This window comes from Morone saxatilis, unplaced genomic scaffold, assembly GCF_004916995.1.
Source record: "Morone saxatilis isolate NCDOM2014 unplaced genomic scaffold, NCSU_SB_2.0 Contig2, whole genome shotgun sequence".
NCBI classification, from domain to species: Eukaryota; Metazoa; Chordata; class Actinopteri; family Moronidae; genus Morone; species Morone saxatilis.
Genome location: NW_023339762.1, coordinates 22,008,247 through 22,033,538, shown reverse-complemented (window position 1 = coordinate 22,033,538; position 25,292 = coordinate 22,008,247). Strand labels below are relative to the sequence as shown.

Genomic DNA, 25,292 nt, shown 5'->3' with positions numbered 1-25,292 from the left:
AAGCTTCAACAAATGAGGTACTATTGATTGTATCAGGGTTGTACTATATATAATGAACATATAATCTGAAGGAAATTGGGAAAAATTGTCTTTAATCAAAACCTTTCTTCAGACATTGTACTACCAGACTTGATTGAAACTTCACACACACACACAGTCTTTAAAGATGGTCAAAACAGACATTTTCTAATGTAAAAAATGGACTTTACGTTCTGTGTAATGTTTTACATTAGACTTCCAGGCTGGGAAAATGTAATGTTATTATAATCTGTTCTTGGTCATCTCTTCACACACCCACTCAGGCAGGTGCTGGTAACTCAACACCCCTCAGGAGCCCAGTTACAGTAGACTGTGATCAGTCTCCTGAATCCCAGCTGCTCTGCTCCACTGCTCACAGTCCCATCATCCACTGTGATCCACATCTCTGACAAGTTAAAGGATTGATTCACCTAAATTAAATCCAGCCACACAGATAGTTTTGGTCTTATTTTTACAGGTTTTGAGAATTCTTCCTCCTTCCCAACAAAATATGACACATATATATACATATATTAGCAAACGTGAGTGTGCTAAGATGGAAAACTAAGACGGTGAACATTTTAAACATACCTTTAACTCAAATCAAAGCTGTTTGTCAGCACAGCTTCACAACAGTTGCAAGGCTGTAGACTCTTTGTTTGGGATTTTATTGCCTTTTTTAATGGATAGTTACAGCTGAAGAGTGACAGGAAGTCATGACACGTAGCAAAGGGCCACAGGTCGGGCTCGATGCCTGGGATGCTGCAGCAAGGACTCAGCCTTGGTACATCTAGTGTTAGCTCTACCAGGTGAGCTATCCATGCGCCCCACTCTAGACTCTTAATCAAGATTGTTCAAATGTCTTTTTATGGAAAACCAAAATTACATGTGTGACTAGATGCTACTAGAAGTAGTTGAGAAATATAACAGAACTTACGTTAAAGCTACTTTTCTATCTATACACTGTTCATTTTAAGTCTTTAGGGCAGGTACAAGGGGAGTCACAAGTAGCAAATTGGAATTTTATTTCAAAACTGTGTCACTAGTGTTTTCCATAAATCCATTATATTATTGATTGTTCTGGCAACGTACAATGTCAAAACTTGAATGTTTTTCCTTTCAAAGCTGAAGTCCTCAAGTCCTTACTTAAAGGTCCAGTGTGTAACATTTCAACAAGAAAGGAATCATTATGGTTTTGTTACTTTAACATGAGGCTTTTATATCTATAGACGCTGCGGGTCCTCTTCCATGGAGTCCGCCAGCTTGAACTGTGGCTCTAGATAGGGGTGTTCACCTTTCTCGGCCACCGTAGTTTCTCCTTAGTGCTTGAAAGGGGAGGGTGAAATGAGGATCTGCAACTAATCTAAGTCGAGTCGAGGTCTAAAGTTTTAAGTCTGTTCTTTCTGATATTAATCTTTGCGTTGCCTTTCTCAGGCCATAGAGTTCACATGGAGCTCCCTAGTCCTCGGCCGTCCGCCCCCTTGCTGCCTTGTAGACATTCCTGACAGCGTCTCCTCTCTCTGTCTGAGGCTTCTCTCCGGACAGCTGGGTCTTAAGCAACATGATCCCTGCTCAGCAGCGCAGGCCCTGCCGACACTTTGTGTGTATATATACAGCGAGTGTGTGTGGCTGTGTATATCCAATACACACGCATGTCTTAGATATGAGAGGTGCCACATTCATACAATTCTCATTGAAAAACAGGCCCACAAAGAGAGAGACTATATCTATATTTGGGAAAATATTGGCTTACTCTGACATACGTTGAGTTTGTTGGTTGTTGTACTTGTTGTTGACTTTTTTTTCTATATTTACGGAGTAGCGGATGTGGTCTGGACATAGAAAGCTATTAGGTTGCACCAAGGGGATGTCCCACAAACAGAAAACGTGGAGTCAACACTCTCACACTGTTTTGGTGTCGTAATCTCCAAAAAAGTGTCCCTGAGTCCCATGATTCCTGACAAGGAGTTTTTAAAATCAAGTTAGGTGTAGATATTGTGAGTGGGCAGATAGGCCTGAAGATGTTGGTCTGGGGAGTTCATTCCTGGTGACTCAGAAGATAGAAATTGACGTCTAATAAAAAAAACAAAAACACTGGTGTCATGGCTACAGATGATCAGGAGAATGACGCCTTTGTGGATAAGATAGGGTGGGGGGAATTTGTCCAGTTTGTCCGCAGACCAGATCTGGGAATCAGATGACCTTTACTTGCATGATGGGAAACAGCAGTGAACCATTGGGAGCTGGACTCTGGCCAGGCACTTTTATAATTGTTCCTCTTTTGCAGCCCACTTTTGATTCTCCAGAACTTCTATTTACCGTAGAAACCTGGTGACACTACATTACCTAAGCTATGGCCTGAGGGTGTGTGTCTGTCTCTGTATTTACTAAAGTATGTGCTCAGGTATGCACTCACCTGAGCCATGCGTCAGAAAGGGAAATGCCAAGAGAAGTTATCTCCAGTAAGAGAAGCCAGTGAATAGCGCTTCTCTGAGATAATCCCATTCCTATGGTCTAAAAAAACTAAATAGAAGGCATAGCTCATCAGAAAGATTCATGACACAGATCTTGGAGGTTGTTAGTAATCTCCTGAGGCTTTGCCTAACATCCTGGTAGTCTCTGCTGTTTGGGTTTTTGGAGGTTTTTATTTACACGAAGCACGAGTGTTGTGTCCTGCTGTCGTCAGATTGGACTCTGACGGGAAGAGCGAGCGAGGAAATGACACAGCAGGTTAAAATGAAACAAAGGTGCAAGTTCCTACATAGTAGTGGCTTACAGGAAACAGAGTGATACTCTCATTCAGCGAGCCATGACGCATACCTGAGCGAACCCGTAAATTGTGCTGCGGGTGTTAATATCTCATCAAGCTGTGCTACCAAACCTTAAAGCGCTATTACTTTTTGAAATGCCCAGACAAGCTCTTTATGAGTTGTGAGGACACACAAATAAGATTTTATTAAAAACAGACCTGTCATCACGGTCTGAATCACAACTTGCCTATATTTAGACTCTGAACCTCCCATCTATGAAATTGAGAGCCTTTCATTTTCCAGTCTAGAAAAAGATGATTCCACCATGGTTAGATCTTTATTTCTTTCATCCCTTTGCCACAAAGTATCAACCATATTTAACAAAATAAGGGTCTGCTTGTTAGCCTTTTCAAAGCTTTTCTCAAGCCAGGTTTTTTAATAAATAATAAGATTTCAAATACCACCAAAACCAAAACCAAAAGATATTTATGACTAGACTAAATTTGTCATTTTGGTTGTTTTCATTTTATTAATTTAACTGTTCAGTTTTTGTTTGCTGATTATCTACCTAAATCCTTCTCCACATTTGAATAGAATATAAATCTGGTTGCGGAAATACTAAATCCCATCTTTATATTTTAAATGTTTTGTCTAAAAACAATCAAATGTAATGATATTTAGTCTAACAAATATAAGTTTAATTAAATTAAAACCAAAAGTGTACAATTTATGTGTAACTAATGAATGGAAACTACACCCTTAACCCTCCAATTCTCTATACTACTCTATACTGAAGACACAACCTGACACAGGCTGAAAGAAAGAAATCACAAAAACATTTAAAAAAATGTCTACTTTTAATCTTAACTCTGACTTTTCCAAACACGATTTGCTCGACAAAAAATAATCTGACATTTCTCCTCTTATATTTATTCAATCTCTCTCCGTACCGTACAGTGCTTTGATCGACTTAGTCATTTTTCATGTTGAGGAAAGTGAAGAGGACAATATTTATATTTATATGTGCATAGAGATATTCTAGAGTAATGCGGTCCGTATCTCCAGATGACGAAATGGGAGTGAGACATGTTCCTTCTGGCCTTCACCTCACAACACCCCACTCAGCTGTTACTCCATACACACTGCATCAGCTTGTCAGCACCACATCTCCTGTTTACAATAAATGCCTCTGAATCAGACTTTTTGTCCTGCTCGGTTAAAAATCTGAAGATTAATTGAAGATGTGTGAAGGCGTCTTGGCGCTTGTTTCACATCCTCTCTATTTGTTGCATTTATCTTTATCCTCAAGAATGTAACAATGCAGTCACTATTGCACAGCCATCCACATAATGACGGCCTATGGAGCGAGCGGTGACGCTGAGGCTACAAGTATCCTCTCAGTGTGTGTGAGTGCTGCGTCAGAGGATGTTTACACAGCCTGGAATCAGAGAGGAAGACCCAGTGTGTGTCCTTCTGTTGGTGTTGTGTGTATGTTGTAAAGACGACAGCCTTACATTTTGTGGGTAGATGTACATGACGTCTTTTATCAGCCACTGAAAACACTGTGAGAATGATGTAAAATGCATTTCACAAGTTGCTTAAACAACACTTTTCTGCATCAGATTGTTTAGAAAAGAGCAGCACAATCTGAATGACAAAACCCCCCATGTGGCCCTTGGCTCGGGGCCCAAAAGGTGTGTATGTGTGTGTGAGATTAAAGTGGTGCCAATTTGTGAAGCAGTATTTTTAGAAAGGAGGCCCGTCCGCTCCGGTAATACTCCTCAGATCAGTCTAACCCTTTGATGCGTTCATTGTAGTGTGATCCTACTTCAAAGCTGCACACAGGGATGGGACGGGACGGGAGGGGGTGTGAATACACTATACACTTCATTACTGCGCCCCCCGAAATTCGGCTTTCTGTCACCTCTGACCTCTGGGCATTTGTGCTCATAACACACTTCCACTCCAGAGGATCCACGACCGGAGGTATTTATGTGCAGGAGGCCTCAGGGCAGAGAGGATGTGTTTGTTTTTTTGTGTCCACAGAGTTTTCTTGTTCCACTGTTTTAGCTCCAACACTGTGGATCAAACTCCCCCTCAGTATCAGATCAAATGAGTCTACATAGACTGACATTAAACTTCAATCTAATGGTTTTATGTTGTTCTTTTTATTTTGTTGTAAGCTTTACCATTCCCTGGAATACTTGTATTTCGTGGTATTGTACTGTATGTGAATGTATGAAGCACCTTTTGAAAGGTGCTATGGAAATACATTTTTTTTTTTTCTAAATTGAATATTTTACAAGGGGGCATTATCATTCCTTAGAGACTTTGTATGAAGTTATAAATCACTAAACCCAGGTTTTAAAACTTTACCTACTTCAAATAGAAGACAACCGTCTAACATCAATCTTACTAGCATTACTAATTGTTTCACATCAACTTTTTAATCTGCATTTTACTATCTCTCTTTTATAGGCCTCACAAGGTCTTCTGAGAATGACTGAAGCCATGCTCACTGGGTTTATAACAGTAATTAAATAGGTGTGTACCCAGTGTGACATCATGTTCATTCATGATAACAGGGGCAGTAAAGTGGACTTCCTGTGTGTTTTCTCTGCCTTGTAAAGAACAGAGGCTTCTGATAAAGAGGGTGTAAAGGAATTTGTCATCTGAACACCTGATACTGTAGAAAACTGCCCAAATTTAAACTCAAACCAATGTCAGCTTTTGTTGAGCTCATAGTCAGAGACACCACAACTACAGCAGATTAAAATCACACACTTTTAGCATGATATCAGCATGTCTACCTTTCACCTACCACACCTCGGAAGCAGTTAAGGTGTGTTCAAAGGCACCACTGAGTCTTTTAAGTGTCCCGTGCTGCTGACTAAATCTGCTCCGCTTATCAGTTATGACTCAAGCCTGAAACCTCCCAGTGACAATAAAGAGTCACATTCCACCTGCCAGCAGAGAGGAAAGGGACTTTCCTGTCCACTCCCTTTTCACTGTTGCATGTCTGGCATTTACTAAGAAATGCTGCTTGCGGAAAGAGTCCCTGAATGTCAAATATACTGTTACTGACTCTATAATGCTGTAACCTTGACACCAAGTAGAAAAGTTTCGAGTTGAGAAATGAAAAATAAAAAGTAGAGGAGAGCATAAAGTTATGTCAAAAATGCATGAATATTTATTCAAATAAATACACACTCATCACAAATGAATGAAATAGTAAATAATTTAAACAAGACAAGCTGTTTGCCAGTAACACCATATCCTGGAAACAAATAAATTAACATCATGGTTTTAGGAGTCATTCCTCCCAGGGGAGCAAACTTGAAATAGTTTTGACAATTCAAGGGTTCAGTCCTGTGTGTGTGGAGCTTCAGAAAATCTCTGTCGCTTTAGATCAGTTGTCCCCTCTCTCCGAGAGCTCAGTCCCGAACAATCCTTCATCTCCGGACCGGATGACTTCGTCTTCCTTTTGGTCCGCGTATTATTTCTGTATGGTCCACATTGACGCTATAAAAGAGGAGACAAAAATCATGTCATTAGTTTCAAGATTCTCCCACTGCGTTCAGCTACAGTTAATGCTTATTTTTACTCATTTATATTCATATATCATGTCAGCTATAAGACATAGTGTGTCCCTCACCATATTAGGAGTGGTTAACTGCCGGAGTCCCTAAGGCGGCTCAGGGCGCCCTCGCCATGCGCCTCTCCTGCTGTCCGGGCGACGCGCTCTCGTTGTCCTGCCGCGTTTTAAAGTCCTGGATGGCCTTTCTGTTCTGGTAATCAATCAGGGCCATGGTGATCACTGCGTTCCAGCAGTTCTCCTCTCCAGAGCACCGGAAATCGATCTCCTTGTTATCTGTGGTTACGATGGTGAAATAGACAAACTTGCCGGTGCGCTCCACGCAGTCCACCTTCTTGATGGACTGCAGCTTGAGCTCCTTGCCCTTGGAGCGCTTCTGTGTGTCTGCGTAAATGTTGAGGCTGTCCGTGGTCAGGACGCACGTCTTTCTCTTCCAGAACTGGAGCAGGCTGTCGCTCCTCTTCTCCAGCTCTCCCTCCTTGAGGACCTGGCTGATCTCCTCTGCTGACATTTTCATTGTTTATGGCGGGGGGGTTTGTGAAGTCCCTGCTTCCTTGCTGTGTCTACTGAGGAGCCCGAAGAAGGAGCTTCTCTGTAAAGGTTTTGGTAATCCAGAGTGGCGTTGTGAATGAACTAAGGTAGCAGAAGGTTTTATAGCTTACTCTAGCCCGGGCCCTTCCCACTTGACGTCAGATGATTTGGGAATGCATCAACAGTTGCCAGTGGAGTAGGCTAATTCAAGGCTGTGTGGGCGGAAGCTGTGGCGCAGGCAGGGGGAGAGAGGGCAGAGGAAGTCCTAACGTAGACCTAATTACACCGGCAACATGTTAATTACTAATCCACATCCTGCTGCGGAGATTAGACCAAATATTTGCCCACTTTGCAGTAAGTGATTCAGTCTAATATGGTTAATTACAGATGTGCTCTGAGTGAGCTGAGCACATGCATAAAAATGAGTCTGGCGACCTAAACCATTAAGATTATCATTAATTTCTGAGGTATTTTTAGATTCACATATAAAGTTTATGATCCAAACTTTTTCCGTGACAGCCTGGTAATTCATTCCCTTTATAATCTTTCAGTGTGCCAAATAGGTGCTGTGCCACCCTGCTCCCTGGTGCTTCTTTGAAAAGGTACTTCAGACTAAACCTGTTTCATTTGAGTGGTGCTTTACATAAACTCTGCTATTCCTGTCTGTGGATGTCAAGCTGCTGAAATGCACCGAAACAGCCCACAAGCGCAGTTTCCATTCGGTGAGCAGAGGATTCATCAGACTGTATGTCAGCAGAGAAAGAGAGTGGGTTTAGAGGTTTATGCAGTTCCTTGAGCAGTTACAAAACCCAACCACAGACAGAAAGCAAGCAGAGAGCGCGTTTTAATGAACATTTAAGATGGTTCCACATAAAAACCTACATTTCCCTGCTGCCTTAAAAGTTAACTGAAGTAAACTGGATTATTTAGTTTAAAGTCGTCTCATGAGCAGTGAATCTTTCTGTTTTTAGTTCCTCTGATTGAGGAATCAAGAAGTACTGAGACCAAAACAATGCTTTTTATGAGACAAATACTAATTTTCAAATCTTTTTTCAAACTACAAAAAGCAGAATTCTCAAACAATAAAAAAAACACTTTTAATGAGTTGAGTGAACTCTCAGTAGTTGATTAGTTCAAGGGTCTGAAAATAAAAACCAAGTAGAATTAACTTTAATAATACATATATTAACATTAACTGAATGACACTACCACTCATTTCCTGTATGTTTTTACAGTGTGTTTAAAGAATGAAACGAGAAAAGAAAAAACAAAGTTAAGTTATAATTATGTCCTATTTTTTAGTCATATGATTGTGATGCAACCTGAAGTAACTGAACAATAATGAAAGTTATGTTGAAAGAGTCAGATGTGCCACTCCCACTATAACTGCCACTTGACTAAACAACTGACCACCGTGTCACTGACCTCACTGGCTCAGTCTTGGTTGTTCATGTCTGACAGTAGCAGACTTTAGATGTGTGTCACTGAGCTCCTGGAGCCTGAATGCAGATGTCATCGACTTCTTACCCTGCAGCATGCCCTGTCCTGCTGGGGGAATCATCACCCACACAGACACCTAACCCCAGAATCCAGAGATAGAGTCTCCTCTCACATAAAACACCCCCAGTTTCCCCACAGGAAATGAAATGTCTCACCATTAATGTCTCATCAGCTCATACACCAGTTCTCCAGAGTTCTCCAGAGTTCTCCAGTAATTTAATAACTGGGTGACCCTTTGTGCCCCCCACGAGTTAGAGAGAACCACCCTTGACTTCACACATCAACGCTACTATGATCATACAGACATTTGAAAGCAGAAAAGGCGTAACCATGGTGAATCACTTTAGGAATCACTGTGCAAGCCCTGCATTAGTACTGACACTGGAGCGGGATGTGGCGGCCAGTTTAATCCTCTGATCTCTGAAAGAAAAAGAAACCACATGTGTGTATTGAGTCAAACAGCATCCGTTTACCAGCTTCTTTATTGCCTGTCTGTGTGTGTGTGCACATGTGTGCGTATATAGGTTTTTGTCTGAAGGAGTACTGCGGTGGAGACACACAGACATGCCCAGGCAGTGACTCAGCATGTGGTGCGTTACTTTGGAGGAGTTTGCTTGCAGAAGGAGGGCCAGGTGTGTGTGAGACAGAGTGTGGGGCTGAATATGTTGTGTCTATCCGTGTGTGTGTGTAAGGATCATCATCCCTGTGAAGAGGGTTGGAGAATAATGAAATAGATACAGCAGTGGTGTTAATGTTAGTTGGTGTTTCTGAGAAAAGTAAAACATGGTTAACATTCACAAAGCAGCCCTCACTAGTTATGTATGAATATGATCCATATTCAGTCAGTACACCTTCAGTTTTCTTTAAATTAAGTGTTTTGGTTGACATTTTATTCCTTTCATAAGCCCTACACACATCACACAGTGTAATCAGCGACAGCCAAACTGAAGCACTCAAACCTTTACAAAGCACTTACTGTAGTGACTGTTGAGTTACAACAGCAGTAGCCAATGTTTCCCTGTTTTCCTTGTTTTTCGGGCTTGTGGGAAGGTGTTACTACTTTTTCTGGAGGGAGTCAGACTGTGTGATGGATCTCAGGAGGTGTGCTTTGACAACCTTGGGTTCGAATCAGGGCCCTCCGGTTCTCACTGTCTCCACACAGACAAAACAAAACCCCCAGAGACACACACTGAGATAGTGAGAACGGAAGTAAGATTATGTGTCATCTGTGACAACTAAGGAGGGTTTGATTTACAAAATAAGCAGATAAAATGTGAACTACTGAGCACAACGGTAATTTAAAAAAACAACTACATGTCTGTTGTTGTTTTCGTCTTGTTTGCTTGAGGGTGATGGAGTTTTGCAGCCATGGGCACATGGGTGTGACAAGACAGCAGGTGGAAGGACCAGAAAGGCCCAGAGTTTGGTTGTCGTGTCGGGACATGAAGCTTCTAAGTGTTTATTGTGAGTCACAGCGCACAAAACACATTAATACAGAGGAAGTCAACTCATTGAACCCTGCTGGAGGTCATTTGTTTAGGTTGAAAAAAAGTCATTATGTGTGAGAGATTAATATTCTATTTATATTATTTATAAATAATAATTACTTTTTTTGTGGGGGGGCGGGTAGAAAATAAATGTACTTTGTTGAAGCCATTGTGAACACGTAACCATAGAATGGGATTCAAAAGGATTTGATGACTCATTATTGGACAATTGGAATGTATTATTTATAATTTTTATAATAATAATGAATAATAACAGATTTTCTGGCCACTTGGCAATGGAAACAAACCATAAACAACAGTTGTATTTCCACATTTCCAGATAAGCAGCACTGTTGTGTTTCTGGCCACCTGATGATAAGTCCAACATTCACACACATTTTAGCTCTGTTTTACTCTCCTGGGAGACATATCTGGCTCTTTAGCTGCTAAATGTTCCACTATGTTGTGTTTTGTCTCTGTCTGTTGTTTGGTGCTGAGCAGGTAGTGTACAACCAGTTTATCAGAACTGTTTGCAGGAAACAGCTGCTATGTGCAAAAACAATGTTATCAGAGCAGTAGAAGTGAACCAAAACAGTAAATGGCCAGAAAACTAAAACAATTAGCTAAAAGAAGCTAACACAGAGAGGAACTGCAGAGTCAGGTGATAATTATCTGTGGATTCATCGGTATGAGAGATTCCTTTCCCATAAAAGGAATCTAAAAATATTTATTATAGCTGCTTTAAATTCTAAGTCTAATGCAGATTTAAACTCCCTGATGAAAGAGAGCCCTGGCTAGAACAACAGGAATAAAGGTGTGGACTATTAACTATTAACTGTCACACCCAGCAGTTACACTAAGAACACAGAGAAAGGATGAACGGTAATATCATGGGTACAAACATTGCATAACCTCACATTAACTGTAAATGATAATTACTATATTATTATAAGTGTTCGAATTCAAGTTATTGATTACAGAGGTTATGTTTTTATACAGGATAAATAAGACCTCTAAAAATATTTTGGAAAAGATATTCTTCACCTGCACCCGCACTTTTGCTTATTTCTGCACAATGAATGAAAGTTGTATTCATGCAATTGATGTTTATGTTCCAATGTTAGCCGGTGAAGCCTCTCTCAGACAGTGAACTATACATAGTCAACCTAACAATGGGGAGCAGTATGGATGAGCTGGCTGTGATGGGCCGCTGACAAGTACAGCAGAGCCCACAGGTAACAGCTGCATACTGTGACACGTTTATGACTTTAGCCTGTCTCTCACATACACAAACATGCACACACACACACACACATCCTCTTCTGCTCTTCTGCCGTTTGGTGACATGCCCTTGCGATGAGACTCCGTAGCTATTTGAGGCATTGTTCTGATAAGCCCTGTGTGTGTGTGTCTGTGGCCACACTGGCATGCAGCAGCGTGGGAAAAAGAACAAATGGCTGATGAGGGCAGCGCACAGTCCAACACAATGCGGCAGGAGGAACTGTTGGAGAACAATGAAAACAGACATGGTTGCTTTTATATACTTCTGTCACATTTTTTAGAATTAATCAGCCAGAACTATTAAAGGCCCAGTGTGTAGGATTTAGTAGCATCGCTTCACCTTCCGTTTCCAAGCATGAAGGAGAAACTATGCTGGCTGTGAAATGCGTGAGAAATGCAAACCCTATCTAAAGCTAGTGTTTAGTTTTTCTTTACTGAGCTTCTGTAGAAACATGGCGGTTCAACATGGCGACCTCCATGGAAGGCGACCTGCGGCATCTGCACATAAAAATGTAACAAAAACATAATGATTCAGATTTTCTGGTGATTATACACTAATGAAAACCTACCTGTGAATATTATATTTAATTTCTGCCAATAGATTCTCCTAAATTATACACACTGGACCTTTAAGATCCTTTAACTTAAATTTAAAGTTGGAATACAAGAATGTAAAATACTCAATTACAAGTAGAAATACTGCATTGAACATTTTAGTATAAATGTAAAGTGCAGAAGTATTATCTGTGTTTTGTATTTAAGCATCAGATTAAGTCATCATTATGTAGAATGGCCCCTGTCAAGAGTGTTATTTATTTCAATGGATCATTATTGTTGCATTGGCATATAAGTAGCATTTTAATGTTGTAGCTGGTTGAGAACTCCTTTATTCTTTAATCTACTGTTTAATGCATCATATTTTATAAGATGATTGTATATTTGTTTTTTAAATAGTCACCTGCGGGATGCCCTGGTAGCTCACGTGGTAGAGCTGGCCTTTTTACTGCATGTCACCCTCTCTCTCTGTTTGCCCTCCCCCTCCTTGAGTCAATGTATTCCTTCACTAGCCTTATTACTCTGGTATATATTTCCAGAATGCTGTTGAGGCTAAGGAAACTATCTCATAATTGCCATTGCATATGAAACACAACTCTAACTGTTGTGTCCCACTGTCATTAACACATACTTCAACACAAAGGTGTGTGAACCATGCAGCCTGCGATAACCACACTTCCTTCTCACACCAAATGAGCCATGTGCAGAGACTCAGGTGAGAGTAATGAAAGCGCTCCAGCGACTCGCACGTAAAGTCCGGCGCCTCAATCTTTGCCAACTTGACTCTGTGAAGAATGGCAGGTATGCAGATCTGCAATCCTTCTCCCTGCCAGGAATGTAGCATTCACTTTGCTGTCTGCATAGCTTCAAACTGGTTTATATGATAAACCTAGAGTCTTTCCATAGAACCTAAACTAATCTGTGGTAGGAGCAGGGCCATGGACTGGACTTTAAGGCTTGATGGTCAAACCTTTTAGGCCTGCGCTGTCCAATTCCATGACTAAAAGTTTTCCTCTGTCGATGGTTTATCTATCGTTTTGTGGAGAAACAATGTGGACTTAGTAGTAGAACACCAAAACAAGGCCTCATTGTGAGATAATCCACATTAAGCCAAAAGGGACAGTGAAAAGATGATTAATTAGTCAGGAAATTCTCCTGAATGTTTGCTCCTTTATGCAGCAGTGCTTCAACAGGTCTGAATTTCACTGGAAGCCATCAATCAAAATCAAGTCATAAGATTAATTCATTATTACCTTAAAACACCTCTGTCTCCTGATTTTAGGACTTATCCAAAAATATGTGACGCAATGTGTGGGCAGCCCAGCATAAGAGACAAGAGATTTACTTTTTCAATTTCAGTCACAGCCGTCAGTCTTTTATCTTGAAGCAAGGCCGAGCATGGTCCAGTATGCAATATTTACATATATTTAAACCAGCCTTTTTTCCTGTGCTCACTTTTATGTAACCTAATACCTGTTCATGTAGCCCAGGCCTGACTGACAGCTTTATTTGTGTGCAGAAGTCAAGGAGCGTGATTCAGGTTAAACATGCCACACCTAGTTCCCTGTTCATTGATAAATCCTGACAGAGGTGTGCTACCATGTTGCTATGCCGTGATTGGGCGTGAGGCTTGCTTTCCCACACATACCAGGCAGAAAAGTACCTGGTGATAATGCCAATGAGATTAGCTCGCTTATAGTGGCCATTGTTTATACTCATTCGTGTTAAGCACACATAGATTAAGATAAAGGAAGAGTGCCTGGTTGATTTAGTGTAGTAGACTGTGGAGAACTTTCTGATAACTTTGGTACACTAAATTCTTTCTTAATGCAAAATCAATTTGGCACTGGGTGCCTTTTGAATGACTTGAACAGCTCCATCTAATGTTTCCTCAAATGTAGCTTTAGTGACTTTGTGGCCAGCTCGGGTTTGACTCCTTATACAAAGAGTTTACACATTCTCCTCATAATTATCTCGCACCGTCCAAAGACATGCCAGTCAGACTGACAGGACGTGCTCCAGCATGAAATAAGCCTATCAAAAAACAGAAAAAATAAATAATACATGGATTGTGTTTTGGCCAACAGCTGTCAAAATCCCTCCATATTTTAATCACTGGAAATATTGGAGGGATTTGAAAGAGCGTTAGCCTGAGACGATGGAAAAGATATTGTGGCACCCACGCTAGGCGTAAGTCCCAGCCTTGTTTGGTCTCTCTCCTGGAGGAGATTGCGCACTGCTTTTTCCCAAGGACGCTGCCCTTCCTGAACAGTTTCCCATTAGCCCTCTGCAGTGTGTGGCAGGTCTTGTTTATGTATGGCAGGTGCAGTCAGGAGAGGTTAAGGTGACAGCTGAACTTTGCCTGTTTATCACCCATTCATTTACTGACCTCTGATTTAGCACTACACAGAATAATAGAGTGCTGCAGGAATTATGTATTTTTTGCAGGCTAATGTCATTGAGACTCATCCTCTGGGAACTATCAATGTATGTGCAACATCTGATGGCAATTTATTCAGCATTTCTTGAGATATTTTAGTCAAAGTGGGGGACCGACTGACATTGCCATCCATACTCGCTGCTAGTGTAGTTTAAAAAAAACAGAGGAGACAATAACTTCAGTTTTGTGCTTCATGCACCAGCTGATAAACCGATAGAAGGATCAAAATGTGTGCAAATCAGTGATTTCTTGTGCAAACGCCATCAGTAACATTATCAGATCTAAGAGGTAATGGGCTCTTTATCACACTCAAAGTCATTCAGCTCTGCACACCAACTCTGCATCAACAGCATAAAGCTTCTTTCTCTGGAACTGAAATCTGGCTCACATCACTTCCGACTGGGAGATGCTGATACAAAAGACCCCACACAGGCAAACTCATTCACGGACGCTCGTGTGTGCTCACGTACACGTAGAGGCTCTGCCAGAAGCACCTTGGGGCCAAGAGTGGGACAGTGGGTGCAGCTGCAGCTGGGAGGAAGGTCGGAAGAAGACTGCACCCTTTACACTTCTGCTGGATGAGGATGAGACGATGGCAGAAGGCGTCAGTTCGGGTTAATCCCGGCAGTCTGAATACTTTCCTTTGTTCTGCTGCTCTGGTCATGTGCACAGCTCACAGATCATCTCCCTTTGAGTCCACCAAACTCATTTCTTCTACATGTGCTGCTGATACACCTTAAACATTCTCTGTCCATCCATCCATCCATGCACGTACACACTTGACAAAACATTAGACAGCTGTGGAGTAGTGTGCAGGGAGCACAGAGGAGAAAGTCTCACTGTAGTTTCTCTTTTTTCATTCTCCCGTCTTTCAGCAGGAGCAAATGATTTTACTTGACGTTTGTTTTATGAACAGCCTGCTCAGTTTCAGAGATCCCTCTAATTCTCTGGATCTAATCCTCCAATACTGCAGCTGGTGCTACACCTGGGTTTACCTGTAGTCTAAATGTCTAAATACAAAAATATTTCTCACAATACAGACAGAAGCTATTGGAACTTCAGGTGGCAGAAAAGCACATTCTTTACTGTCCTACTTTTCTGAATGCGTATGGATTCACCTATAATTATTTACAGTGGTGGAGATAATGCTTAAATATTTAACTTGCACTCGTTACAAGTAGCATTCAAAGTAGTACAAAACATTTGAAACAAAATATACTTGAAGTACCAGAAACAAAAGAACTCATTATGCCCAAACGCCCATTTCAGAATAATTTATATTATTGGATCATAATTACTGATGCAATAATGTATACATATCTTTAATGTTGCAGCACTGAAATTAATGTATTCTTTAGCCACCATTTTTTGTTATTTATGACATTTCCTCATTCCACTAGTTTGTCTGATATACAATTACAATTTATTCTTTCAAAAGAGTATTGTGTCGTACCGCTTATCTACCAAACTAACCTATGTTACGTTGGCATACTAGAGGTACAGAGTTAATTTGGTTGACAGACACTGTAGATATTAATTTCCAGTACAAACTGTAAGCAGCCAAGTGTATCAGTCCAACAGCATGGCGCAGTTCCATTTCGCTGGCCGTGTTGCAGAAAGCACAGAAATAAGTTGAGACACAATTGGACTCGTTGTTACAGTGAAGCAATCCTCTAACCCCCACACAGCAGCCCCAGGATGAATAGTGTATTGTTCCCAGTTCTGTAGAACAAAATCCCCAAAAATACAAAAAGAAACTGGAGAGAAACGACAGTTTGTCGTCTGTCTGCTGTGGAGGAGTGAAGGATCAGAATTTTCTACATTTTATTAATATAAAGAATCATGAATTATGGATTCAGGGTTGACAATGACCTAGCCCTTTTCAAGAACTTGATTTAATCTAGACTTCTGTTTTCTCACAGTCACATGTTGTCACCTCTGTTTCCACAAGGAAGCTAAAACACACAAGTGTTGCTGGACGAGTTGACAGGATAAGAATGCACCTGTCTTTCAGCACTTGGCAGACAACCTGGGTTGCTAGGACACAATGTCACCATCCTCCTCCAGAAACTTCAGAGCACTCAGCATTACAAGGGTCTCTCAGAGGAGTGTACATGCTTTTCCTATCTGCAAGACAGAATTCCAGACATTCTGGTTGCCTTGCCTGATATTGGGCAGACTGTCAGCAAATTCCTCCAGCCTGGATACCGCCATAATGTTACAAAGTCACCATGGTGTTGGCGAGGAAGGAAAGGGTCAGTTCCTGCGTTCTAAGGCCGTCAAACTGAGGCTGCAACTGAATGCTTTGCTCTAAGATCTTGCTAATCATTTGCAAATTGTCACCTGATGCCCAACAGTCAAGTCAGTGTGGCCATTCAGCGTCCAGTCACATTGTGCTGTCAACAGCATGCACATTCAGCCGGGGGAAAGTTATCCGAGCACACGATCACTCAACAGGAAGAGAGATGTTGCATGCTGGCCAGTAAGACCAGTATGTTACTGGTGACTATTAGGCAGTGACAGACTGGTGCAGCTGGTGACGAAGTGCCACAGTCTATAAGGCGTTTTCACTCAAGATATTTTGATATTTAACAGGTGTAAATAATAAAATGATGGCTGGATTCAATTTAGCTGCTTCAGTTTCAGGGTCCTGCTACTTCACTGGGACATTTTATTGGAAAATACAACAAAGACACAGTTAATGTTAATGTTATTAATGACACCTGAGCTTTCAAGTGAAAATGTGCGCTGTAAAAAAGGCCTATGTCATCAACATTTGCTTGAATATAAAAAATCTTTCTCAATCCTCTACCTCTCTCAGGTCCAGTGTGTATCATTTAGGAGGCTCTATTGGGAGAGACGGAATATTCACAGGCATCTTTTCTTTAGTGTATAATCACCAAAATATAGAAATTTTGTTTTCATTACATAAGAATGAGCAGTTTTTATCTACAGGTGCTGCAGGCCGCCCTCGATGTTTCTACACTGGCTCAAAGGACAAATCAAACACTGGCTGTAGATGGGACATTTCAGGCCACCGTAGTTTCTCCTTGGTAAACTGGTTAATAACCTAAGGACAGAGGACACACGAAAACACATTTCCATGTCGCACAACTTTAATAGAATATTTTAACTAACTGTACAAATTGAAAAGAAATATTGCGCAAGTAACAAATTGTGAATAAGAACCAGTTAAGGCCATTGCTAGCACACGGTCCAATGTGGTAGATTTGAATATGTCAACCGTGGCTCAGCGATCTGTCCAACAAGATCTACAATCGTTCTTTTTAAAAAGAGGGGGGTGGGTATTATTGTCGCTGTGACTGCTATCTCTGACCAGTCAGCAGGCAAAGGTGTCCAACCAAACTGCCAAAATCCAAGTGCAGTATATAAAATACATTGGCAACCGCTTCTATTTGTTTTCCACAGACATTCTACTGAATCATTAGACAATAACAGAAATATTTATATATTCTTAAACAACTTTAAACGCAGAATTAGATTACACTGTGTTAATGACAATTGGCAAACAATTTAATAAAAGAGGATGGTGTGTTTTGTCTTTCATTTTGGCTTGTTGGCAATAGAATTTACATTTGATCCAAACACCCCACACACACAGTCCCATCACTGACTTTAAATGACATTTGTTAAGAACTAGTTACATACCAGAAGAGATATCTTAGAAACAACCACAACAGGTTGCAGGTTAGCCATTGTGTCTGCTTAAATGTGTCAACTTTCAGGGAAATATTCACCAGACTGGATGCTTGGCCTTCAACAAGCTGAAATGAAGCAATGTGGACAGAATGTCTACGTTTGTTTAAATTGTTCTTATTATCCTCTAATACAAGTTTAAAGGGCATTTCAGGGGGGATGGGGCTAAAAAGGAAGAGCAATATATATGACACAAGTATGAACATGTGCCAGTCACATGATCTTAATTAGTCCCCACTCAAGTGCTCAGATTAAATGCTTGTTAAGCCCAATACAACGGGGCAGAAGTGAGCAGTATTGATGCAGAACACAATTCTTCAATGTTTAAGATTACTTTTGATTAAAAACAAAACAAAAACATGACTTGGCAGTATTCACGTTTCGCTGACCTGCTAAGCCCAAATGAGGTTTGAGCCAATGAGAATGAGCCTATTACTGTGGCTGGGCCTTAAGAGTACCCAAAATACACCACTTCAAAAAACAGCTGCATGACACCAGAATAAATAGTCCAATGACATGACAATGAACATTTAAAAAAGTAAATTAAATTCAAAATGATACATTGTATGTCTCTTAAAAAACACCATAACAAAAACAAACAAAAAAAAAAAAAAAAAAAAAAAAAAAAACACTGCAGCAACCCCAGTGAAAGATTAAGTCAAACTTGTTCAGCAGTTTCCTGGTAAACTTGCACTTCTCTTGTTGGCATTAAAAAACCCTGAGTAACTGATTTATTTCCATGAAAACTAAAATTGGGAACCATTCCTTTCCTATCTGTTTTTTTTTTGTTTCCATATGATGATGTTGTGAAGTTCTTGGCAGTAGTAACCTACTCCACCTTACCAAAAAAAGAAGACTGTCCCTATGTGATGCCATGGTATTTTAATTAGAGTGAAGTCACTTCTCGCTTTGAGTTCGAATAAAGCCAAATAAAAAAGGGGTGAGATTGGCGCAAGACAAAAGAAAAAGAAGTCATGCACATAGTAAAAACGCAGTTTGGTTTGCGTTCTATTGCGTTCAGATGAGAGTTCATAAAAGGGCAGAGCCTGCAAGAGTAGGAGGACTTGCTGATTGGCTAAGAACTGATTTGACGGACAGCAGGTCTCCACCTCCCCTGATCACCACGGTTACTGCTGTTTGCATTCAGCAGGCTGGGGCTGTTCTTTCTGTAGGGAGCAGACAGAGAGAGAAACCAGATCAGAATACAGGGAGACAGCAAATGAAGCCACTGACTAGCAACTAGAAGAGGCTAACAAGAAAGCAGATGCTAGAGAAGAAAGTAGTTTTTTTTAACCTGGTTTGTTACAGCAAAGGGAACAATGTTAGAAACCTGGGATGGGACTACAGGAGGAAAAACAAATAGAAGATAAGAGGAAGGACAGGACAGACGCTGTATCTACCCAAGATGTGAGTCGGAGGGCATAAACAACTCGGACTACCGGGAGAATCAAGGATGTAGTGAAAGAGAGAAGCAGCCAGAATAATAAACCAAAGTGTATAATGTATGTGGGACGCCATCCTTATTTCTCCCTTACCTAGAAATGCATGGGGTGAGAATGATTGATTATGCCTGTAATGGAGGGGAGGGAGAGACAACAATATGCACAAGTTTAATCGTCACATTCACAAAATGAGTGAGCACAGTGAAACATTGCTGAAGTTGGTGAGTGAATTCCTGGAGCAAAATGAATAACTCAACAGTTACCATGAGAGAGAAACTCACTCAACACAACAACATACTAAAGAAACTCATTCACAGACAAGGCAGCATTGTTAATGAGTCCTGATAAAACTGCTTACAGGCCACATTATGGACTTACTCACCATCAGACTGGGACAGCTCATAACAGATCATCTCAACCAAACTATCAGCCCAGCTAAACTACATAACAATTGTCTCTTTCACTGACTATCATTACGTAGTAGTTTTTAGCGAATGAGGCCAATGGTCTGACAGAGTAAGTGAGAAAAAGACACCTCTTAAATGGAGAAAAGATCGCACATCGACAATTTAAGTGAGGAACAACGGTTGGTCTTCCTATGCCGATCTTTTTCTTTGAGCATCTCTGTTCTCCATATGCCTGCTCACCAAAACTTTGTTCTGTTTATCTCTGTCAGCAGCGCACTGGCTCCATCTCACCGGCATAACTGCTTATCTACTCATTAACATTAACATTAAGTGCTACTCTCTGGACAGAGCCAGCTCCTGTTTGTAGCCTTCTCTAGCCTAGCAACGGCCTATATTAGCCATCAAGCCATGGCCTACTTTTCATGTTACAAAATGAGACATTTCTTTATGGTCTAAAATGATAATGTTATTTTCTGTTATATTTTGTAATGCGTCGGTTCAGAACATGATGGTTTATAAGTTGTTAATTTTCATTTTTGTGCTAGTTTGTAGTTTTGTGTTACATTTATTGACCCAGACATCCACGCAAACATTTTGTCACGCTGCGAAATAACTCTCAACAAACTACGTTTTGTTGTATGAAAGTATAATGTATATGTATATGGATAATATGGAGGCCAATTCCATTCCAACATAAGTGCCTCACAGAGTGTTAACATTTCTATTCAATGTCTTTCAGCTGTGCCATGATGCACATGTATTTCTCTGCGTCTGTTGTTTCCTCATAGTTTGTAAGAAGCCTTTTCTGACCACAACACCAAAATCTCTGTACTGTTCCAGGGGGGCTGGTTAAATGTTCAGCTCACTGAGCTACCTGATACCGCCATCACTGCACCAATAAAGGCTCATAGGAAAAGATTAACATTATTGCAAACACATCATGAACAGGTGCACAATCAATCCAACCTGAAAAAGGAATTAATTATTAATACTGACCTTGGGGTCAAAGTCCCCCTCATCATCGTCATCATCACCATCCTCATCTTGCTCCTGAGACACAAAGACAAGATGACTTTATGGTATTTAAAGAATGATTATCATTATACAGTTCAGCAGTGATGTGTGTGGTGATAAAGTTGCGTCCCGTGTAAACAGTGATAACCAGCTGTCTGGTATATCAGATCGAATTCACTGTGATTATGATTCAAAGTGGTATTACTAACCTCTTCATCTCCCTCTTCCAGCTCCTCCTCTTCAAACTATATAGGAAAAAAAATGAAAAAAGTAGAGAGTGAATACACCCACATGTGGTAGAATGATGACAAGTTTAGCTTATATGTCCTCAAGTCTGCAAACATCATATCTTGTGTCTTAACAGTGTGTGTGTGTGTGATAGAGGAAAATCACGCACACTCTCGTCATCTTCCAGGGCCTCTCCAGTGAAATACAGCACTGCTCTGGGAACTATTCTCTCACGGAAGAAATGACCAATCTCAAAGTCTGTGGCTAGGGTGAACTCAGAGTCTTCATCCTATAAAACAAGAACACAACTCGACCATTTTTACACAGCTACAAATCTGAAATATTGACACAATAAAATGGGTGATGATTTTATGAAGAATAAGCTACATTTTACTCACCATTTCTCCATCTGGTGAAGCTGTAAGGGAAAGGAAAGGACATATATAATCTAAGCAATAAACACCACAACACACAATGACTACAGAAGGCCCTTAAAAGTAAAACAAAATGTGACTCTAAACACAGCATTCATTTTAATGGCTTTCATTGGGGCAGCTCTGGGATTACCTGTAATTCAACCAAATTCTGAAATCCCATTTAAGGAAACAATGTTTATCGTCAGTGTCTTTGCAGGGTGAGGTCACATCATCCACAAAAAGTGACTAAAGGTGACATCATCCCACCCTTCCTCTTCTTTCAACAATACTATAATAGGGGAAACCACTTTGTTACACTTCTGGTGGTTGTGTACTCTACAGTATGAGTCTCATTATGTAATCGTAACACTGGAGTCCACTAAATCAGCAGCATAGATTGAAAAAGCAGGTCCAATTGGACTTGTGGTTTCTGAGTATGGTGACTGCCAGTGAAAACAAATGAAAACCTGCCTGGTGAGAGGAATGTAAACATTGCTTTATGTACAGTTGATTGTTTTACCAATTCTTTGAGTTAATCATGACCATTTTTACATCAACAATAGCTGAAGCTATAAATGTTTGGGTAAATTGACACTGATTTTCCTGAGTAAGTGCAAAATCTTGTACTGAAGGGCCTGTGTTGCTGTCAGTAACTGCAGAGATGTCCATTTGTATTACTACATGCAATTTTCCAATGAAACACTAGTTTTGTATGTATTTTTAAAAAGAATTCTTCCTGTGCAATGACACCTTAACACACTAACAGAGTAGAATCATTATCTGACTTCACACATTAATGAAGGTAAATGCAAACTAACACAAGTAAGACATGAAGAGGAGTCATTTTCATGGTGGTGGTTACAATTATAGTTGTATTTTAGAACAATAGATAGATAGGTAGATAGATAACCTGTTGTTTTTTAAGTGGTCAACTTTGCCTCAAACTGTTGGTCAGACATTTATAATTATTTATTTAGATGTTAAATGTCAGTCATTAACTGATTGTTTAGCACCTGAAAAACTAAATGTCTCGAGGCTGGAAAATAATGGTCAAACCAAAGTTGATGGAAAAGTTTTATGGTCCAGTGGGCACAGCTTCAAAGTCTAACATCAGTGAGCAACAGACATATTGACTAGTACACACAGCAGAGGCCAAATCTGACAGTTTAGACTCTGGCGCCACCTGCTGTTGAATTCAGCTCAGTGCACCAATGGTGAAACCACAAAACATGCATGTGAACATGTTGCCACACAAGTGCACGTGTGTGGTTCTCTCAGAGCTTTCACTGATTCTAGGTTTGCTCAAAAGGTTTGTGAATGTGTGCACAGAGCTAAGAGAACAAAGCGAATTGAAACAACATACATAAGTTGTTGTAAGAAGTGAGTAATTGCTGTGAATGTTACATTTAAAAACACCCAGAGAAATCCACTACATTTTGTGTGCGCACTCACCTTTGACAGGGTTAAAGAAGTTGAAGAAAGAGTCGTTGGGGACCTGCTTGGTAACAGTGCGGACAGTGCCACGGCCTTTATGCTTCTGCTTCTTCTTAATGGTTTTCACCGTCACATCCTTCCCCTTGTGCCAGTCTATCTGACAGCTAGAGTGGAGGAGGTGTGCAAAACAGTGAGAGGCAGCAGAAAACAAGGCCACAAAAAAGGTAAAATCTGGACGAAGTGCCAAGAGGAGGCTGATATGTGGGTTGTAAAGTTAAGAGAGCTTAATATAGAAAGAGTGAAGAGATATGCTTTACAAACCACACAATCTATATCTTTCCTCAAACCTCATCATCATATGTGTCAAAAGCACAGTTTAACAAACACGTTTGTGTGCTCTGGCTCTTACCCTTCACAGTCAATGATCTCTGGCCCCTCGAATGAGAAAGGATCTGAGGCATCAGGCTCTGACTTCATCTTGTAGACTTTAGTGAGGACTGCATTGTTGAAGTAACCATTGGGCTCGAAGTGGAACTCTAATGCGAAACTCTGTGAGGGGAAACACCGAGAGAGATAGATAACTTCACTGAGCATTTAAACTCTACTTAGTTTATCAATTCATTATTTACAACATGATAATACTGACCATTGGCTGCCCTGGCTCAGAAAACTTCACTTGAATATCTTTCAGGTGCTTTAGGATGGGCTCATCGTGTTCCTGGTGGTAAACAAACAGTCAGATCTGAATAACATGATACCGTTCAGAAACAGGGTGAAATGTGGATAGGAAATGAGAGATCAAGCATTTAAATGTACCTGTAACATGTCACTGAGCATGTCTACACTCTTGAATATGGTGAGCCAGAACTCAGGGATGCCTTTTGGGTCTTCCTCTGGTGTGGCTTCCTCTTTCTTTGCATCCTCAATAGCAGCTTTTTCCTTTACTTCCTCCTACAGGCAATGCAGCAGAGCACTCATCAAAATCCACTGTTTAAACAACTGTCAAAACAAACATCTTAATGAATCTGGTTTAAGTTTGCAAGTCTCATTGAGATTAAGATCTTTTACAAGGAACAGATCTTGTGTTTACAAAGAAGTCAGATACACACAAGATCACAGCGAGACTCGTCAGTCATACAGTCGTCACTGTTTGTTAGTCCTGATTCTCATTAAAAGCACATTTCCCAACAACCATGTTGTTTCCCGTTTGTCCAAATGACCGTTTTCCTTTTTTACTTTACTGAAGTTGAAAATGATTTCCCGAATACGTCTTGCGCTCATTCCTTCATCCGCCAATGAGAGAAAAGATTTGTGTCTTCATATTTTATTTAAGTAATCAGGCAGATTGTTTCCTGGGGAAAACCAGAACAAGTAGGATCTGGCTAAGTGTTTGGGCTCTAAAGACAAACAAATTAAAGAAGTACTTACAGCTAGCTCCTCCTCTTCCTCTCTGTCACTGTGCCACTCACACTCTTCGTCTGTGGGTTCCACTGTTCCTGTAACAATATCTCGTCTCTGTGACCCAAACACAAACGCACACATTACGACAAAGTTGATCATTTTAGACAAATACTCGAGAACATTAGTGTGAAAAAGCATTCAAGCCAGATTATTTTCAGCTAGCACACTGAAATCAACACCATTTGAGAGAGATACTGACACACACACACACACACACACACGCAGACTGACATATATACAGCATACACACAGCACAGACAGGTGCAGCAGGACTACAGCTGCCAGTCTTCAGTGTAACTAAGAATGGCTGAGTTCTTGTCACTAGCTCTGGAAATAGCCTTGACTGACAAAAGAACAGTTGACTACTCGTTGTGGCAGTTTTCAATTTAGCACCAAGGATGCGTCCTCACCAACCTCACATGGGACCAGAGAGGCACACTTCACCACCCATCAGTGCAGGGATCAACATGTGTGTGTGATTTATTTAGAAGTATTTTGTCTTGTTTGTCTTTTATTTGTTTGCATCAAAATAAAATGAGCAAAGAAGCGTCTATGTGTGTAGCATTGCAGTCAAGCTAAGTAAAGAAAAAGTTGTTATAAGAAAATGAAACTGTACCTTCTCGAACAGCGGCTGATAGAGGGCAGCATACTTCCTCTCTAGCTCATGGACCTCCTCGTAGAATTTAGCCTCTATGTTGGCACACTGCACCTGTAGCCTTTTCAGGGCGTGCACTCGCCTCTTCACTACTTTGGGAAGCATGCTAGGAGAAGAGAAACATGAGAACTGATGTGAATTTGAATAATTTCTAGTACAATTAATGTAATGATCTATGTTTTAGAAGTAAAACTGTTATACTGAACCAATTCTTACACAATATTTAATTTGTTTTAACTTGTGAGTCCTAGAACCACCATAGATCTCAAGATGGTTTCATAAGATAGAAAGATAATGTTGGTTGTGTTTGGTAGTGTGCCGGGTATCTACAGTGATAATGTATCATTTACCAATAATAATT

General features: G+C 40.6%; 2 protein-coding genes across 3 annotated transcripts in view; both read right to left on the bottom strand.

Annotated features, from left to right (window-relative positions):
* Positions 1–5,935: 5,935 nt before the first annotated feature.
* phlda2 (pleckstrin homology-like domain, family A, member 2) lies at positions 5,936–7,000 on the bottom strand. Its single transcript, XM_035664960.1, has 2 exons — positions 6,424–7,000; positions 5,936–6,290 (listed from the first exon to the last, which is right to left on the bottom strand). The coding sequence occupies exon 1, from the start codon at positions 6,878–6,880 to the stop codon at positions 6,464–6,466; it is 417 nt and encodes a 138-aa protein (XP_035520853.1). The 5' UTR covers positions 6,881–7,000; the 3' UTR covers positions 5,936–6,290; positions 6,424–6,463.
* Positions 7,001–17,255: 10,255 nt separating this feature from the next.
* Positions 17,256–25,292, bottom strand: part of nap1l4a (nucleosome assembly protein 1-like 4a) — a 9,382-nt gene continuing 1,345 nt past the window's right edge. The window contains exons 3-14 of one of the 2 annotated variants that reach the window (XM_035664692.1): positions 24,893–25,037; positions 24,244–24,330; positions 23,632–23,766; positions 23,462–23,533; positions 23,225–23,364; positions 22,834–22,979; positions 21,364–21,383; positions 21,135–21,254; positions 20,947–20,982; positions 20,720–20,773; positions 19,410–19,444; positions 17,256–19,040 (exon numbers count right to left, since the gene is read on the bottom strand). In XM_035664692.1, coding sequence (XP_035520585.1) covers positions 19,439–19,444; positions 20,720–20,773; positions 20,947–20,982; positions 21,135–21,254; positions 21,364–21,383; positions 22,834–22,979; positions 23,225–23,364; positions 23,462–23,533; positions 23,632–23,766; positions 24,244–24,330; positions 24,893–25,037 — 961 coding nt within the window. In that variant the 3' untranslated portion in view covers positions 17,256–19,040; positions 19,410–19,438. The remainder of the gene's footprint in view (positions 19,041–19,409; positions 19,445–20,719; positions 20,774–20,946; positions 20,983–21,134; positions 21,255–21,363; positions 21,384–22,833; positions 22,980–23,224; positions 23,365–23,461; positions 23,534–23,631; positions 23,767–24,243; positions 24,331–24,892; positions 25,038–25,292) is intronic. The other variant, XM_035664691.1, reaches the window with a different exon arrangement.

Coding starts and splice junctions, on each gene's coding strand:
- phlda2 (XM_035664960.1), bottom strand. CDS start 6,880: ATGAAAATGTCAGCAGAGGAGATCAGCCAGGTCCTCAAGGAGGGAGAG.